Raw genomic sequence first — 20,193 nt, forward strand, 5'->3', positions numbered from 1 at the left:
AACCATGAGGATTTTCAAAAGTGACAAGAATGGCTGCTTCTACTCAGCCTATTTGATGGTTCAAATTGTTAACGGAAACTGATTTATAATCGATTATACAGCTCACGAGGTGGGTTCAAAGTTTTAATGAATAATATTATAGAATAAGTTATGAGCGCTTGAAAATGAAACTGTATACTGTACATGCAAGCATTATTATTATTGATACAATCCAGGTAATCAGTGACAACATTATTTAATTTCGTCAATGCAAAGTTCATTACTTTAGAAGATAGCTACTTACGGCTTTATTTTTGAAGTGAAACACTCATGTAATTTGTTCATTGCTTGAAGATGTTTAGAAGATGATTGAAGTCAAAGAATCCGCATCAAGAGTCACATGAGCATATCCTCTTTCACCACAGTCGATAGTCACCGGAATCGTTGTATTTTTCCTAAAAAATATTCAATGTGTTATTAAAGAATTTTTATTAAACTTGAAATGGATTTCCACTTCAAATTTGGCATAAATCTAATACTATGATACTACTTCTACATTCTGCAGTACCTAGGCTACTAGAATAATCTAGTCTGAAGATAGGTGGTAAGGTGATAATAAAAACAATCAAATTTAGCTTAATTTTGTTAATACTAGCCTAATTATTATACTCACAACTATTTTCCTGAATCCCAACAATGTCCAGAACTCAGAAAATCTTTAATATGATTTATCAAGGTTTGATGAAAGATCATCGAAGATAAACGATTGACAAACTTGTACCATATTTGGATCGAGAATCAAGATCCTGATTGCATTTTAACAATAAATAGGTATGATCTATGACATATCAATACCATTTCCAACTATAATAGTCAGTAGTCTAATTAATCTGAGATTATTACACGACATGGGACAAATATTTATTTTCATAAATATTCTACAAGTGTAGGGTATAGAGTTAATATTTTTAAATAGCCTTTTAATTTTAATATTCATACTTTCACTTTATTTATATACTTTCATTCAAGTTATATATACATAGGCCTACTCTACCTTATATGAAAGTATTTGATACCGTATATGAAAGTATTCTATGAACATCAATAAGGAATAAGCAGTTTTTCAAGATAAACAACTATACTCACATAACTAGTATGAACTCAGGATTCTAAAAACTCACGGATTGAATAGTATTATTGTAGTAGTTCCATCAGGATTCATTGCAGCAATGTATGTGACATCTTGGTAAACGAACGGACGCTGAAAATCAGGCTTGCTCACTTTAATGGTGAAACTTGAGGCGAAGGATTCACTTTGAACATGAATGAGCAGAGATGCCGGTTGCAGAAACTTGGAGAAGTGGCCCATTGCATAGAACATGGGTTGCTTGTAGAACTCGTCGGATTGGTGGTTGATGATGACAGGCGCATCGCATGTGAAGCCCATCCCAGTTGGGCCTCCAGACACATCCAGCGCCAGATTCCAGTCTATGTAACCGGCTGTCCAATGGAGCAGACTCTGTAATTCCGGTTCAAAAATTTTGTTTATGCAGTACCGTAGGCCTACTCACAAAGACAATAATACAGTCGACCTTGTCCACCCCGGGGTGACGTCCCATCACCTCGTGGAAAAATATACAAATCAGGTTATCTCCTATCTCTATTATCCGAAATCGATGTTCAACATTGATAGCCGTAGCCCTGATCATTATCGAGGTTATACAATCGTTACCTTGTCGAATCTCGATATATTATTGAATTATCGACATAAAACCCAACTGTTTGCTACATCTTGTGATTTCGGAAAATTTATTGGAAAAGACTTATGATATCGGTGAGTACATATTATTTTGGCCTTTTTATTATATTTCAATTGGTGTATCTATAATATCCATAGTTGAACTGGTTAGGGTTATGTTACAATTAGTGAGGTCCACGTTATAATGGCATTGTAGGAAGATAGGAGAAAAGGGTTGCCAGATCTCAGCCTTGCCACCCAAACAGCTGATACTGGTTTATCTGATAAATTTAATTGTACATTATTGTTGAAAATAGTTAATCATATTTTATTTGTCAAGAAAATATATTTTTCGAAGATGTAATAATACATCTTCATGATTGAGATTAAATATTTTATCAATTAGTTGAATTTCTAAATTGTTGATAAACGATGTGGCAACATCGCAAAGCGTGAAAGAGATAGCACCGTCCGCTTTGTTAAATGATAGACAAGGATAGCAACACCATTGCAAATCACACACTGCCATTATAACGTGGACCTCACTATAGTTAAATACAACGAGGTCACTTTTAGGTTAAACTTGGGGTGACTTTGTCCCAGTAAAAAAATTTTGATATTATATAGGATATGATGCAAATACAATTCAAAATCTGATAAATATAATGTATACTATCTAATAGAACAAAATAATCACCTTGCTTGAGATTAGTACGATGTTAATAAAATATTCATTTTTAGCTTATTCTGCAGCTGGAGTCAATAACATGCTTCAACGCTAAAATAATAGATCTCTAGGCAGAAGAAACTGAAATATTTTTCAAAATTTGGAAGTAGATTTCATTTGTTTTAATGTCATTATTCATTTTAAAGGTTAGCAGTTGGTTTCACATTGTATAATTTAACTCTTGAATATGAACTTTTTCATATATTTTTCAAATTGAGACAAAGTCACCCCAACCACTGGTTGACATTTATTGTCTCTTAATTAAAAAAAAAATATTATCTTTGTTAAAGTAGAGAAAAATATTAACTTTTTATAATGAAAAATACTTTTCAAACATTGCAGAATACAATAAAGAATATTGCATGAGATTTGTTGCAATTCAAGTATTGATTGCATGCGGTTTAAAATCCTCAGCTTACCAAAATTGGAACAAATAAGTCACCTACTAAGTTACCTATAATTTTTTTTCAATTTTCAAATCGCTAGCAGATAATATTGTAATTCTTTCCAATTTCAATTCAAAAGAATGGAAAAATATTAATAAAGTTTTTGTGAGTATTCTGCTGATAGATAAAATCAGTCTAAAGGCTCTTAGTACCGTTGCTAGCTAGAAAATTAAGATAGACAATAAATTACATTATCAGACATAATGAACGAACGATTGATTTACTATCAACATATGTTTGATGTGTGAACTAAATAAAATTTACTTGTAAATTTTTATTTTACAGTTGAATTTACAAAAATGAAGTTTTTAAAGTAGATTTGACGGCATCTCATAATAAAGAATGTAAGAAACATGTAATGACTGTTTTCAAAAACTCCCGGCAACTGATCTACAACGCCGTATAGCGCTACCTAGCGACAACGCCTTCAACTGTTACAAATTCCCATCCATGAAACTAGCTTGCTGAAAAAATTTACTCATTTTGTATGATAATGGAATTTAACAAAATAATCTCAAGCTCATTTTGATGAAATTTATAATTTAAATCATGATTATATTATTTCCATGAAACAAAACATTATTATTTGAACAATTTGTTCCACAATAACCCTCTAAACACACAATGATATTGCAACTCTCGCACGAGTTTTGTGCGATGGGAGAATGGGGTCTCAAGAGTTTCTTATGTTAGTCAGCTCTGGTTCCACTTCAAAGTCGAATAAATCTTTCGCCTTTTACTAAAGATTTCCGTGGAGTGGAACACATGATGAGTCTACTCTGAATTTTTTCCAGTGCTCGACCGGAAGGTTGAGCCATAATTCTAATAACATGGCATTATCCAATGAAGTAATTAGTAATTGTTCTACGTGAATTGAGTGAGCAACTGTGAAGATAGTTTAGATTTAAAAATTAATCAATTTATCGGCCACGCTTGGATGTAATGAGCTGGTTTACGTGCGTCATATGGAGGCCGAAAGCACGGAATAAGCATAAAGTGTGTTTCTTTCCTCAGTGCCGAAAGTGATTGTTTTCCGACCAGGCCGGTAAAACTTTACGGCCCTAGGGCTGTTAAAATAATGACCTTGAATAACAGCTGATCGTGTCCGATCTCACAAAAATCATAGAGAGATAATCTCATAACGACTGTAATAATCTATATAATTATGTATCGTGAATCGCGGTATTATGTCTATAATATATTTGATAAATAATTACTGTTTCATAATTTAATATTTATTATTGTGTTTTTTATATCAAACAATAGAATATGATGATATCTCCATAGCCTCAACAATATAATGTTGGCTGCATTGTCCATTGTCAGAAAGGTACGTATCGCTAGTATTTAAAAGTGAAGAATCGAATTTGAAATCAAAGTACAATAATTGTATCAATATTTAAAAGTGAGGTAGAGTAATAATTATTGTTTCTTTTTTATTATCGAATTCCACTTCTTAATGCAATACAATCAACAATAATAATAAGAAAATACAGCAGAGATCTGAAGTTTAAGGTAAGCCTACTGGTGAAACTCAGCCTTGACTGAAAAATTCCTAGTAATTTTTCCATAATTCATTATTAAAACTTTTAGATAATTTTTCTTCAATATTAAACCATATAGAGAAAACATTAGGCCCACTCAAGATTGAATCTTCGAATGTTTTCTCTATGATTTAACTATTTTCAGAGCAATATTTTGTTGTGAAAAAGCCGGCAAACCAGCTTCAAATTTGCCGCTATACACTATATTATAGTAGCCTACATACATTACCTGACTTAATTCAGAGTGAAAATGTTATTGTGAGACAGATAATAATATTAATTTTAATAATATAAGTCATGAGCCAAAGTCTGTTGTATGCTTTTTAGGAGTGAAGTAAACTTTTTTAGAAGTCTAGTTTACAGTACAGTATTACGTGTATGCTAAGTGTTATCAGTCAGGCCCCTACGTTCAACAATACACAATGACCGAGAGTGTAAAGGCGTAATACATCAGAACTCAAAGCTCAGTGAATAACAAACATGATCTAGGTTCGAATCTCGGTCAACGACATTTTTTTTTTGTCGATGAATTTCGACTTTTATTAGCTATTTTTTATATTAGTTACCATAATTTAAATTTCAATCAATTTTTTAGATATATTTTGAGGCAAATATATTAATTTTTTCATCACATTATTTCAAAATAGTAATTAAAATTCTATTCATCCATCTATCCATGAGATATTGCACCAGGCACAAAGCGCGAGCACTAAAAAATCAAACAATTATTCAAAATATTAATAGTATAAAAATATGGTCACTATTGTAAATTATTAATTAGTAATATTGAAATTAATTGACAGTAAAAGTTGTCATATCCAAGATTCAAACTATCAAAATAGGCTGTTTGAATTTTATTTATTTTTCAATTTCTTATATATTGGGAAGTTTTTTTTTGGTTTGGCGAAAAATAGCGTTCACAACACGGGCAAAAATGTTTTTCTGGCTCTCGAACGCTTCAAGTTCTCGACTTCGTCTTAAACTTGAAAACCGCGATCTCGAGCCGGAAAACGTACATTTTCGACCCTAGGTGCGAAATATACTATTTAGCCCCACTTGGATGTAATGAGCTGGTTTACGTGCATCATATGGAGGCACGAAAAAGTTTTATGGCCCTAGGGCTGTAAAATAACCTTGAAGTCAGTTGATTCTGATTTGATGTGAACGTGTTTACAAAATGGTTTATGAAACGGAATCGGTTTATGCTTCTAGAATTATTGAATAAGTATTCTGCAATAAGATACTATCATTTTATTTGGATGAATAAAATACAGATAAGATATATATAAACTATTCAAATTCGATTTTCAGAGTAGGATAGAACTTCTAACCTAAACTTTCGAAGTCAATGACAACAAGCATTGTTGATGTTGACATTCAGATTGGCCAAATTTCAAGTGTGCTAGAACAGCTGATTAAAAAACTTTTCATTATTTGTGTTTATTATTCAAGAATCAAAACATTTATAATAATATCATCTTATTGACATTTGGAAGAATAAAAAGTATAAACTCAACCTCTTACATATTGAACATAATCTTTTAGGTTATTTAGACAAATCAGAATAAAAAATAAAAATACTTGGACAATTTCCTGATATTCAGATTACCTCAGATTTGCTAGAGCTATGACCTTCCTGTTTTGCTTCGGAAGTGCCTAATAAACAATTATTCTCATATTTATATTGTTTATTTTTCTGTGTGGCGAAAAATAACGTTCTCACCATGGGCAAGAATGTTTTTCCGGCTCTCAATCTTTTCTAGTCCTCGTCCTACGGCCTCGGACTTGAAAACCAATTTCGAGCCGGAAAAGTCTCATTTTCGGCCCTAGGTGCGAAATATACTATTGTATGTAATTACATTGTTATCTCATAATAGCCTTCATTACAGTATTCTATACTCTAGCTGGGTGTATTTAGAGTATAGAATGTAATTATTGTTCTAGTGTAGTTTTAGAACTATCACAGTTATCAATCACTGACTATTTATTAAACTCGTTTGAATGCATAATCTATTGTTCTGTGATCAATGTGATCAATTATGATCATTATTATCAATTATGATCATTATTATCAATTATGATAATACTTTATACTAATAATACTTATAATATACTTTATACTATAATTATACTAATAATACTTAATACTTTCATATCAATTTGAATGTCTTCCTGAGTTCTAGAAATTTTATTAGTAACATTTTGTTGTTTAAAGATTGCATAATAGCCTATTGAAGAGAATAGAAATATGTATGCAAACGTTGAATATCGAAACATTTTAGCTTGCACTGATAACTTACAAAAAGTTGCTGCTAAAATAAAAGGGTCATACATTAATTGTAGGGGATCATGTAAGGAAGACATGGAAATTAATTTTGTTGCGATATTCTTATTACAACTGAAGATGTGGACGATTTCCGTAACGCTTGCCATAAATAAAGCCTTGAGATGGCTATGGCGAGGTACCCAACCAGTGAGTTGGGGGGTCGAGCACGCTCCACTCTACGGGAAGGCAGCTCTATTACATTCTATCCTCACTGGGTGTATTATCCTTACTGGGTGTATTAACTTTTTGCTCCACTCTACGGGAAGGCAGCTCTATTACATTCTATCCTCACTGGGTGTAGTTATCCTTACTGGGTGTATTAACTTTTTGCTCCACTCTACGGGAAGGCAGCTCTATTACATTCTATCCTCACTGGGTGTATTATCCTTACTGGGTGTATTAACTTTTTGCTCCACTCTACGGGAAGGCAGCTCTATTACATTCTATCCTCACTGGGTGTATTATCCTTACTGGGTGTATAACTTTTTGCTCCACTCTACGGGAAGGCAGCTCTATACATTCTATCCTCACTGGGTGTATTATCCTTACTGGGTGTATTAACTTTTTGCTCACTCTACGGGAAGGCAGCTCTATTACATTCTATCCTCACTGGGTGTATTATCCTTACTGGGTGTATTAACTTTTTGCTCCACTCTACGGGAAGGCAGCTCTATTACATTCTATCCTCACTGGGTGTATTATCCTTACTGGGTGTATCCTATTGGGTGTATTAACTTTTTGCTCCACTCTACGGGAAGGCAGCTCTATTACATTCTATCCTCACTGGGTGTATTATCCTTACTGGGTGTATCCTATTGGGTGTATTAACTTTTTGCTCCACTCTACGGGAAGGCAGCTCTATTACATTCTATCCTCACTGAGTCTATTATCCTTACTGGGTGTATCCTATTGGGTGTATTAACTTTTTGCTCCACTCTACGGGAAGGCAGCTCTATTACATTCTATTCTCACTGGGTGTATTATCCTTGCTGGGTGTATCCTATTGGGTGTATTAACTTTTTGCTCCACTCTACGGGAAGGCAGCTCTATTACATTTTATCCTCATTGGGTCTATTATCCTTACTGGGTGTATCCTATTGGGTGTATTAACTTTTTGCTCCACTCTACGGGAAGGCAGCTCTATCACATTCTATCCTCACTGGGTGTATTATCCTTACTGGGTGTATCCTATTGGGTGTATTAACTTTTTGCTCCACTCTACGGGAAGGCAGCTCTATTACATTTATCCTCATTGGGTCTATTATCCTTACTGGGTGTATCCTATTGGGTGTATTAACTTTTTGCTGTGAAACTTCATCCCTACCCCTTGTGCGAGAGGAGGGTGGATAGTTGCATTTTTTAGTTTCTGCTTACACTCATATTTTATGCTTAATGTAATTAAAAGATCTATAATGTTACATAAGTAACATTTTCCCCCCAAAATAATACACAATACTAAAATCACTTCACTTATATGGGCTACTTTATTCAAATTAATAAAAACTATAAAAGTATTAAAAATGTTTTAAAAAAAGAGTAGGCTACTACAAGTTTTATATTGTCTTTATTAGTTAACAAAATACTACGGTACTAAATTGAGCTTCACTTGCCCAAAGGAGATAAATTTTGATTATTATCTAATATGATGGTAAATATGAATAGACGTTGATTGGATTTTCACAAATTAATTTTTAACTTGTAAAACATTACAAACAAATTTTATAAATTAAATAAAGTTTGGAGTAACTTAATGATGAAGTTCATAATGAAGGTTATATTTTAAGGTAATTTTCTAATGTTTTTGCAATAATTATCATCGTTCCTACAACTAAATAGTGAAAAGTTCTATTCTATTTTATAGTTTGGAGATTCTTCAATAACTTCCTGTTAATAGTAAGAACTATTTAGATAACATGAGAATTGTGGATGATTAGTAGACTTTTTACAAGTTTGATCGCTTGAAGTGATTAATTACCTTCATTTCAAACAATCTATTCAAATTCGAATAAGGTTTTTTGTTGAGACTGGTTTTTATTAATAAAGTGTATTTTTACATGATTTTTGTAGAAGGGAATTAGTTATCCAATAATAATATTATCGACCTACCTCCATCAAACTGGAGATGTACAAGATCGCTCTCCTCCAGTCTCCAAGTTTTGGATGAATTGTCTCCCAAACTGGAAAAATATTCATTTGAAAGCTGATTAGCTTATTCACTAACATTGCTTTCACAAAGCAAACGGCCCTAAGCGTACCTGGACCCTGTTATTCAATATTACCATACATCTTGTACCTACTCAATTATATTTATTCACTTGCACGCACAAAACTATACTGACAAATTGAATTTGACATTATGAAATTTGTGCAAAATATTTTGATTAAAAAGTATTTCTGTTCACTTGAAGATGGATTTTCAAGTTGGAATAATTCGATTACTTCAACAAGAAGTTAGAAATCGATAAATAAGAAAATACTAGAATAGTCATGTTGTTCGATTCTACTACAATGATAAATACTAAGGATTTCAATGAAATTAAATTTACAATACGGTATAATGGAACTAGAGCTCTGTAGACTTATAATACATTGTAAAACGGTATTACACTTTTGACAAGAGACAAAATTCTGCTGTTAATTAGAAACAAGTTTGAACTCTATAAGAAGTTTGAATATTTTTATATATATTATAATGCGATCTTACTCACTTTTATGAAGTGTAACATCTGGTATAATTGAAGAATAAAGTAAGTTTATTCGTTTCATTGAGAATCAATTGACCGTTATGTAGACTAGATATCTATTGAGACTTACCAACATCTTTACTATCTACTGGTACTCGATATCGGTGATTATGTTTAGACCGTTCATCGGCAGCTAAATTTACGGCTGGATTTATACTTGATTCAGTGTAAATGATTTCCTGTTCAGGATATTTGGAGTGAATTTGGTCCATGATCAAGGGAGAAGCTTCAGCGTCCATATACCAATGAATACCAATTCCTCCCACATATTTCCGAGTCTCAACCGAGTTAAGAACCTGAAAATGGCAAAGGGTGTGGAATGTGTCCTTGAATATAAATATCATAGATATATTTAGAAAATGTTTCGGGGAAATGCGCATTTGCAACAAAATATTACAAGTAAATTTATCAGTCAGCAAAATTATCTCTGACAGGTCAGTAGACAAAATATTGTATTTAAACTTATCATATATCCAATATACCTGCAATATTGTTCATAAAATGCATGAGCGTTATAAGATAATATATTGTATTGTGTGAAAAATAAAGACAACTTGATTACCATCATACCTCACTCTTCATGACTTATGCCTAAATTTCAGTCACAAGAGACTAGAGGTATTCTAAGAAGATACACGGATATTATAGGATACACTAGAATTGCAGGAAATAATCCATTCTACAATGTTGAACAAAATTAATTCTATCAGACTCAATTATTCTTTTCAATTCATAATAGTGATTATAAAAATCATGTAAAGTACTCTGAATCTGAATAGAGCTCTTTCTCAATTAGGAAAATGTATTATCAAATTGTAAAAATATATTTTTCTTGTTGATTTTAAATAGAATCGATACTTATAAAAAAATAATATCAGATAATGTATTATGCTTTGCAAAATAAATTAATTTTTGAATTGAATTGAACATACGCCTATACTTGCAACACATCAATCTACAGCGGTGGAAAACGAAAATTGGCCAACATGCCATCCTATCATTTTTCCATGGACTTTACAACGTGAATCTCTGAGATACCAAGCTTAATCTTTTTTAAATTTTTGTTTTAGATGTATAACTCTAAACTCAAAACTTGTTCGTTTTTCTTGTGTTTTGAAATATATGAATCGTTGATTTAATGAGTGACCCCACATTTGGACTGTATTATAAATTGGAAGAAACAGTTTTGAGCAAAGCCTAGTTGATAAATAATAATCCACTTACAATGTTCAACCACCAAAAGGCATACTTTCGTTGATCATCCAATACTATTAACGATACATTTGCATATCCGGCTCTCTGCAATGATGGACCCAGATTGTCACGTATCCAGTCTCTTTGCTGCTCAGGGTACATTGCTAGATTCGGTATACTAGTCCTGAACGTTGTGAGTGTCAACGGTTCATTACCAGTTGTGAGGCCCCAGAAATTCACTCCTTCTTTTCTGAATGCATCCAAGGCTCTTCATGATAAAAATCAAAAGAGTTATTATTATAATAAAATTCTACAAATGTATGGTATTTTATCAGTATGAGTAATTATTTATTTAACCATTAAATTATGCTAATGCAAGGGAGAAGTTGTAGTAGTTGATATTGAGCAGTTATTTATTTAAGATGGATCACATAGTTCTACTGTTACTTCTCACTTGTTTGAGATTTGCGTTCTGAGCCAAACTAAGTCTCCTGTTCGGAATGGTATCTCATTCCTATTCTTATCATATGTATAATGGTGATGATATTATTGAGATGAATTTATTATGGGTTTATTTGAAAAGTTTAGAATATTAGAACTCTGTCAATGAGACTAGTAATCATTTTGTTAGATTTCCTGTGTGAATTTTTATTGTAAGAAGTTAGTTTTTCAGTTGAAAAACCATCACCACACATCCCGAACTTGCGTCCGGGAAGACACAAGTTCACACAACGGTTCATTACCAGTTGTGAGGCCCCAGAAATTCACTCCTTCTTTTCTGTTTGTTTTAAATTTTATGCAGGGTTGAGGTATTCTCAATGGAAAATACACGAGTATTTTGGAATATTTCAAAATTGCATTATTTTCCTTTTCTACGGAATTATGCTCGTCTCCACGTGGACCGTTGTCTCGTTGGTGGAAGGGGAACATAATTTGCGTGGAAAAGAGCAGTTCCAATCAAGTTGCGGTCGGAATTGGATCAAAATCTAGAGGTAGCCTCGAGCTTCATAGGCCCAAATTGAACGAGTTACATGTGGTGAAATAAAGGTGTAAAAACGTTGCAAATGTCTAATTCGTCCTATTTCGTGAAGTTTTAAAATCAATTTGAATTGTGTACGCATAAAATTGTTTAGGCTATAAAGAATGTCAGTGGAAACACATTAAAATCGTAGTGTAGTGCTAAGTTTCAGTTGTGATGGTTTCAATAGTTATAGTGTTCCATTATAGTTTTCCAGTTCATGTTTATAACATTGACCGACTCCCTAATTATAATGTAATATGAGTTAAGTCAACACTACCTTCGTGATCAGTTAATATTCGTCGTAACCAGTTAGCAAAATCTTACAGACAGTTTTATTGTTTTTAAAAGGTGCAATGATATTTAGAAGTTAAATAGAAAGCAAAATAAAGTCCCATGACTCGCCCTTTAGTATTTAGAGATCTCTCTTCTACCTCCATCTGGGGCGGTTATTCATCGTTCTGTTTCCTCGTGTTATGTGCCCTTAATAAATTATATTTCCAAAACTTTCATAGTATTCTCATTACAATTATTTGGACGTATTTCATCAATATGCCACACGTTCAACAAGGGTGGTTTGATTTGAACCTAAACATAAACGAAAATAGAGTACGATTTGTGCTATCATGTTCTGCTAAATTGAAAGCAAGCTGGAGTCGTGACGTCACATTTGTTTTGACTGGTGGCATAAAAAGCTATCAGAGCACTACGTGGATTCTGTGTAAGCGTTGAGCTAGATTGGGATTGGGGTAGAATGGGCTTGTTGTACTGTGTCTATGATTCTTTCTCATTTCTCTCTTCTCTAATGCGGAGATGGTAAAAGTCGCGTTCCCATACTACGACATAGACTACCTATTTGCAGGGTTACAAAATCACCATATTCACTGCCACACCGTTATGTAATAATTTTCAAATCGATGAGTTTTTGAAAATTAATGATAATGAATGAGCTTAGTTAGAGATTAGAGCTGTTTTAGGCATATGCCTCTTGAAGCTTCATACATACTAAATAACTATTGTAAAAGAATGATAGTTCATACTAACTTAACATGGTATTCGGCCCAAGCTTTTTCAAATTCCATTTTCAAATAACCAGTTGTGAAGTTATTGTTGGTTTTCATCCATGGTGGCGCTGTCCAAGTACTTCCAAGCAAATTTATCTTTCTACCACTCATAGCATTAGCGCGAATCAGTGGCCAAATCTGCTCAATTCAACAGAACAACGGGCACAAAATATGATTACAGATTTTCATGTCACATCATCTACACACTTATAGAGAAGTGAACATTTAATAAGGACATATTGAAGAAACGAAGATTTATTTACACCCGGTTGCACAGAAAACCTTGACTTTTAATACCGTTTAAATGTCTAGAGAACCAATCAGAGTACCAGAGAAGCCTTTTCTTGGAAAAACTTTCTCCAATTGGTTCTCTTGTAATTTAATCATAATTAAAATTTAACAAGCTTTTGTCAACCGGGCCAAAAACTGGTTTAAATGTTTATAGGATCGTCACTTAACCAATTGATTAAGAGTAAACAGTCTGTGGTTCATTCGTTGTACATAATATTAGTTAAAATGCACGGTACCTACCAAGCTAATATGAATCTTATTCATTAGAAAGGGCAAAATATGAAATTGGAACAAGAGGATCGAAATCCCACCTTATTTTCGTAATCTTCTTGTGTCAAGTTGAATGAGCTGAGTGAAGGATCAAATTCTGGTACATAAGTGTATTCATGCAAGGAGAAATCAGAACTTCCCAACACCACTCGACAAAGGTTGTACTCAATTCCATCAACTGAGAAATGAGACCTACAGGAAAAAAGTGAATGGATATTCTATTAGTAAGGTATTGTTGTTTCTGTTCTGTTAATTACAGTAGGTCTATCTTTAAGCAAAACATCCACATGTACATGCTTATGCTACAATATTGCAACTTATTGATGCAACACTAAACTCAAACTGTTAATAATACCACAGCTGCAGATTTAGTGTTCTTCAGGTGCCACCAACCTACACCTACAACTTTAAATTAACACTATTTGAATGAATAAATAAATATTATTCAAAATCTAAATTTTATATAATATGAATAATAATATTTTTTTAGGTAAGCTCACTGCTGAACTTATTTCCAAAGCTTGCTCATAATTTTTGTAAGGTGGAAATATATAGAAATATTTAATACATACACGAGAGTTTTTAACACAAGTTGAAAAAATATTCATGAATTCCATCGAAGAAATCAGATCATTCCAAGTTTTGTTTAAAATAGAACTGACTCCATCTAGACTTTAAAATATTCTTATAAACATATTTTATATTGTCACTAAGTTCATTGGCGCAAGGGATAATAGCTGAATAGGAATCAAAAAATTAATATACAGGGTGTCCCAGATAAGGTGTAAACCCCGGCTACCATAGATTCTACATCCAATTTGCAACAAAAAATGTTCAGTAAAATTTTCTCCTATCGACCTTAGTTTTCGAGATATATAGATTTTTCGATATTTTTCAAGTAGGCGTTCTTCCAGTCATTAAATCGTCAATATCTCAAGAACCATTGGTCTTAAATGAATTTATCGGACATCGTTGAAAAGAGAACAAAATGTCACATTGATTTGAGGTATAAGACATGCCAAAGTCGATTATTGAGTTGTATTTTTTAGCGGTCAATTTTGAAAAAGAGTGATTTTTGAAGTTTTTTTGAAAACTTCAGACACATTTTTCTCGATTTTTTTTCCAGGGTACGAAATAATTTTTATAGCGCAAAAACTTCCTTTTTTGATTATTTTCGAATGAGACCAAATACAGGTGTCTAGCTCAAATCCTCGAATCAGAATTTCAGTTTAAATTCGATTTTTTAATTAAAAACGAGACTTATCTTGATTGAGGGCGTAAAAATACTTTTTCTATAGGAAATGTGGCTGAGAAATTCAATGAAACTGGTTAGAAGTTCGTATCTGCAATTGTTATTGAGATACAAGTTGAAAAAGTTCAAAGTCGAGTTAAAATCTAAACTTTTCAAACAGTTTTTTTTATTTTTTTTTCATGGTAACAACATTTTTCCAATAATGAAAAAACTTTGCCATTTTATAAACTATCGAATGAGTATAAATTTTCAACAAGTACAAATAAGTAGTTTATAAAATGGCAAAGTTTTTTCATTATTGGAAAAATATTGTTACCGTGAAAAAGAATCAAGAAAAAACTGTTTGAAAAGTTTAGATTTTAACTCGACTTTGAACTTTTTTCAACTTGTATCTCAATAACAAGTGCAGATACGAACTTCTAACCAGTTTCATTGAATTTCTCAGCCAAATTTCCTATAGAAAAAGTATTTTTACGCCCTCAATCACTCGACACAAAGCTATCAAATTGTAGACAATTATTCACACTCAAACAAGATAAGTCTCGTTTTTAATTAAAAAATCGAATTTTAACTGAAATTCTGATTCGAGGATTTGAGATAGACATCTGTATTTGGTCTCATTCGAAAGATAATCAAAGAAGGAAGTTTTTGCGCTATAAAAATTATTTCGTACCCTCGAAAAAAATCGAGAAAAATGTGTCTGAAGTTTTCAAAAAAACTTCAAAAATCACTCTTTTTCAACTTTGACCGCTAAAAAATACTTCTCAATAATCGACTTTGGTATGTTTCATACATCAAATCAATGTGAAATTTTGTCCTCTTTTCAACGATGTCCTCAAAATTCACTTAAGACCAATGGTTCTTGAGATATTGACGATTTAATGACTGGAAGTACGCCTACTTGAAAAATATTGAAAAATCGATATATCTCGAAAACGAAGGTCGATAGGAGAAAATTTTACTGAACATTTTTTGTTGCAAATGGCATGTAGAATCTATGGTAGCCGGGGTTTACACCTTATCTGGGACACCTGTATATATATATATAATATATATATATATATATATATATATATATATAGGTTTTTCATTTATTAATTAACGAATCCAATTAAAATAGTTAACATTGAAAATGAAACTAGAATAGGTCAAGGTCTTTTAGTTACCGTACTAAATGAAATGGGTGTTTTTTTTCATATGGTACTATATACAGGGTGTTTCAGAAGTAGTGTCGAGAATTTTAGGGTATTGTACCTGGATGCTAGGAGACTCCAAATGTCATATTTGAAGTGTCCAAAACTCAGCGGTTATCCTTATAGCTGCCATTTTGTTTTTTTCACTTAAAAATTTTTATCTCAAGAACGAAATGTTGTATTGATCTGAAATTTGGCATGAATATTTATGCTATAAAGCCTCAACTATAAAAAATGAAAAAAAAAAATTTTCGTTGAAATTTTTCAAAATGGCGACCATTTTAAATTTTTGATGGCGAATATCTCGAAAACCGTCCATTTTACAGAAAATTTACAAGAGACAAAAAAGTTAGCTAATTTTTTCACAATTCCAATGATACCTAATTTATTAAGATTGGTCGAAGAATAACAGAGAAATTAATTTTTTTCGTACTGCATGCATGACCACTTTTCACCATTTAAAGATCAATATTAATTTTTTTTATAATTTCATGAAAACCGTTCTTATTACAGAAATATACAAGAATAACTTTCCTCCAAATTTTATTTTACATTGAAAAATATTAATTTCACTCAAATCGGTTCACTGATACTAATGCAGCAATTGCTCAAAATGCCGTCCTTCAACTTGATTACACAGTCTGCACCTTTCAATCATGGACCGTCGAACTGCTATAAAAGCATTTTCATCATCTTGAATGGCACCTGCTGCAGCAACCACTCTTGCCACAAGGTCTTCTTCGTTTTCTACTGGCGTGCTGTAAACAAGGTCTTTCATATGGCCCCAGAAAAAAAAATCTAAAGGGTGAGGTCAGGTGAACGTGCGGGCCACGGTACTGGTCCACCCCGCCAAATCCACCGCTGACGATAGGTCATGTTCAGAAAGTCCGTAACAACATTTCCGAAATGAGCAGGGGCACCATCATGTTGAAACCAAATATTATATCTGTTTGCAAGAGGCACATCTTCCAAAAGTTCTGGTAGTATGTCTCTTGAAAAAGTAATGTACGTGGGAGAATTCAGACGATTAGGAAGAATGTATGGTCCAATCACGCGATTACCTAAGATACCCGTCCAAACATTCAGCGAAAATCTATGCTGATAACCACGCACTTTGACCTCATGAGGATTGTCTAAGGCCCAGACGTGACTGTTGCGAGAGTTCTCTTGTAAAGCTGGACTCATCGGTAAATAACACATTTTCTAGAAAATTTGGTTGGATAATGTCTTGCTGAAGAAACCAACGGGCACAGTTTACTCTTGGCTCATAGTCGCGTTCAACCAATGAGTGAACTTTTTGAAAGCGGAAGGGGTGAAGTCTTTCCTTGTTTAGTACACGCCACACAGAAGAAGCACTTGAATTGATTTGCTTTGCAACTGCTCTCGTACTCGTTCTAGGATTGAAATCGAATTTCTGCAATACTTCCTCTTCAAAAGCAACATTTCGAACTGCTCGAGGCCTACCAGCAATTACCCTGTTCCGTTCAAATGAACCAACTTCTCTCAGCCGATTGTGAGTTCTTGTGAACACCTTGTCGGAAGGGAGACGGCGGTTTGGAAATGCAGCTGCATACATTCTTCTTGCTTCGGTCGCATTGCCAAGAGCTGCTCCATACATGAAGTGAATATCGGTGTACTCCAGCGAACTAAATTCCATTACAACAATTAAATATTTGTGTAGAAGCAACGTAAGAAAATATTGAAACTGGAAATTTAAGATAGAAATAAGACCTAGGAAACGTGAGACTAAGAAATAGGAAGCACTACATCTGGTTCTTTACTTTTAATGAAACAACAATACTTTTACAAGACAAACATTATCATCTGAAAACCATTGTAAAATCATCTGTTTGCCCATATGGAGCCATACCGAGTTTCAAAGCTTCATCTTAAATACATCTGGAATTAAAAAATTAATATTGATCTTTAAATGGTGAAAAGTGGTCATGCATGCAGTACGAAAAAAATCAATTTCTCTGTTATTCTTCGACCAATCTTAATAAATTAGGTACCATTGGAATTGTGAAATAATTTGCTAACTGTTTTGTCTCTTGTAAATTTTCTGTAAAATGGACGGTTTTCGAGATATTCGCCATCAAAAATTTAAAATGGCCGCCATTTTGAAAAATTTCAACGAAAATTTTTTTTTTTATTTTTTATAGTTGAGTCTTTATAGCATAAATATTCATGCCAAATTTCAGATCAATACAACATTTCGTTCTTGAGATAAAAATTTTTAAGTGAAAAAAACAAAATGGCTGCTATAAGGATAACCGCTGAGTTTTGGACACTTCAAATATGACATTTGTAGTCTCCTAGCATCCAGGTACAATACCCTAAAATTCTCGACACTACTTCTGAAACACCCTGTATAATATATATAGTGGATATGATTTGAAAATCGGCTACAGTAGTTTAGAAAAAAGTTCTACCTACTTCAAAAAGTTGTTCTGAGTTTCCAGTGATAGACGGTTGAATGAGTATCCAAATGCATCTGTAAACGAGCTACCGAAGCCTCTGATCTTCTGTAGCTTGGTGTTTAAATCCAGCTTAAGATTGAGAACTGAAAAATACAAAGGATTGATACCTTTCTCAAGCAAACTTGCAAGGAACTTGCACTGTTTCTCTAAATGTGAAAAATATTACCGTATGAAATGTTGTTTAAAACAATAAGTTGAATTGTGAACTCGGTACTCACCAGAAGTGGACTTTTTGAAATTGAAGTAACTGATATGGTGATTGAAGCCTGGCTTTAAATTACTAGTGGAGTAAACATGGTATTGACCCAAATTGAGTTTCCTCGGACGTTCTATTGTATCGCAGTAGGTTTTATTACAAACACAAATGAAACCTGTGTCTTTCCAGACAGCATTGCAGGGCAAATCTTTTGATTCGTTGCAAACTGGAATAAACATTGAGAAACAAGTAATGAAAATCATCAACCACAGGAAAATATTGATAGGGGTACAAAGTAATACCGTTAATTGAACAATGCAAAAATATTGTAAAATCAAGATACAGAGCATTGTCATAAATAATATTCATCGAACTATTCTGATAATTTTAGAGTTTTACATTTTTTTAAATTTCTAGTCAAGACAAAATAAGTTCATATATTTTTGTAAGATCAATGTCGATTTTACTACAAATACTTTCTTTCCAATGCATATTTTGATAGCAGAAGTCTATATGCATATGAGATGCAGTCATGGTTCAAATTTGAATTTTAATGAGCTACTTACTAGACAATATAAATTTCTATAGCACAATGTCATGGAGTAATACCGCATGTAGGAATGCCCGTAGGTGGTATTGAATTAGACTTATTAGAAATTTGTAGTATGATTAAATTAAGAACACACACGTTTTTCAGTAAGATTCAAGAATGGAATTTGACTTTTTAGGAAAAAGTAATCAATTAAAATATTTAATTTCATATGTGGTTGTAGGAAAAGCATTATAGAAAAAAATGTGAAATCACTTGGGTAAATTTGGTAATAGTGAATTACACATTTTATATCGTGTCATGTAATAGATTTCCAACTCCACGGAGTTACAATCTGCAGAATCAAGTTCTTCAAATTTTATAAAAATCTAGTTAGGTTCTAGTTTAATGAAGTACCTATGGGGAAAACTTACCTGAAAATGCCAATAAAACCACAGCAAATGTTACGTACTTCATTTTAGACATACATACTTTGGCAGAATGATATTGAGTTAAAAATGTATTAATGAAACGGGAATAAACAAATAATTATTAGAGAACTAATCACCTTTATAATTTTCACGTACCACTACTTAGTATTCGTTAGAGTTTAATTAATAATCTGGTAATAGTCTGAATCAGTGCATGACCTAGAAATCCAGATTGCATAATAATGACGTTTCTAAGTTTCCGATAAGATAGTGTTCTGCATAAGATGTTTTTTCAAGCTTAGTATAATTTAAAACTGCTTTTGAATTAGATAGAACTTTTGATTACAATATGAACTTTGCATACACTTAGATCATGGGCGTGCTCATAGTATGGATAAGAAAATATTTAAAAATATTTGGCCAATAGAATCGACTTCTTTAAACATTCCAATTCATTAAAAAATAAAATAAAATCTTTGCAAGAAGCCAGATAAGAGATTCTTTGATACTTTTTAAATATAATTGATAAATCACTATTGACAGCTGTAATATACAAAGGCTTGAGCCGTTCTATTGCACATAAAATAGCGTAAGCATACTCAAGCAGAAACTTGGCGCCATGTGGTAGAACGGGTTAGCTGTAGGGGTGATGTGGAGGTTAACTATTATTATTACTTAAACAAAGTAATAATGTTTACAACTGGAACAGAGTATGCTTATTAGGTTGTTTGGCATAAAAAGGACTACAGAAGTCTAAATTTCATGAGAAAC

The 20,193-nt window shown here is 32.7% G+C and overlaps 1 protein-coding gene and 1 non-coding gene across 3 annotated transcripts in view; one reads left to right on the forward strand and one right to left on the reverse strand.

The window, feature by feature from the left end:
• LOC111054539 (lysosomal acid glucosylceramidase) overlaps positions 1–19,656 on the reverse strand; it is a 39,931-nt gene extending 20,275 nt beyond the window's left edge. The window contains exons 1-10 of one of the 2 annotated variants that reach the window (XR_005570867.1): positions 19,426–19,656; positions 18,485–18,688; positions 18,223–18,349; positions 13,383–13,533; positions 12,761–12,918; positions 10,729–10,966; positions 9,575–9,800; positions 8,867–8,937; positions 1,161–1,498; positions 284–434 (exon numbers count right to left, since the gene is read on the reverse strand). Coding sequence is in view for 1 of the 2 variants with exons in the window: in XM_039424391.1 (XP_039280325.1) it covers positions 338–434; positions 1,161–1,498; positions 8,867–8,937; positions 9,575–9,800; positions 10,729–10,966; positions 12,761–12,918; positions 13,383–13,533; positions 18,223–18,349; positions 18,485–18,688; positions 19,426–19,477 (1,662 nt within the window). In the remaining variant the exon portion in view is untranslated. Of the gene's footprint in view, positions 1–148; positions 435–1,160; positions 1,499–8,866; positions 8,938–9,574; positions 9,801–10,728; positions 10,967–12,760; positions 12,919–13,382; positions 13,534–18,222; positions 18,350–18,484; positions 18,689–19,425 lie in introns of those variants that run through there. The other variant, XM_039424391.1, reaches the window with a different exon arrangement.
• Positions 3,585–3,704, forward strand: LOC120350733. Its single transcript, XR_005571006.1, has one exon. It is a non-coding gene; the product is annotated as a U5 spliceosomal RNA (small nuclear RNA).
• Positions 19,657–20,193: the final 537 nt, after the last annotated feature.

The sequence above is a fragment of the Nilaparvata lugens genome, chromosome 3, assembly GCF_014356525.2.
Source record: "Nilaparvata lugens isolate BPH chromosome 3, ASM1435652v1, whole genome shotgun sequence".
Taxonomy (NCBI): domain Eukaryota; kingdom Metazoa; phylum Arthropoda; class Insecta; order Hemiptera; family Delphacidae; genus Nilaparvata; species Nilaparvata lugens.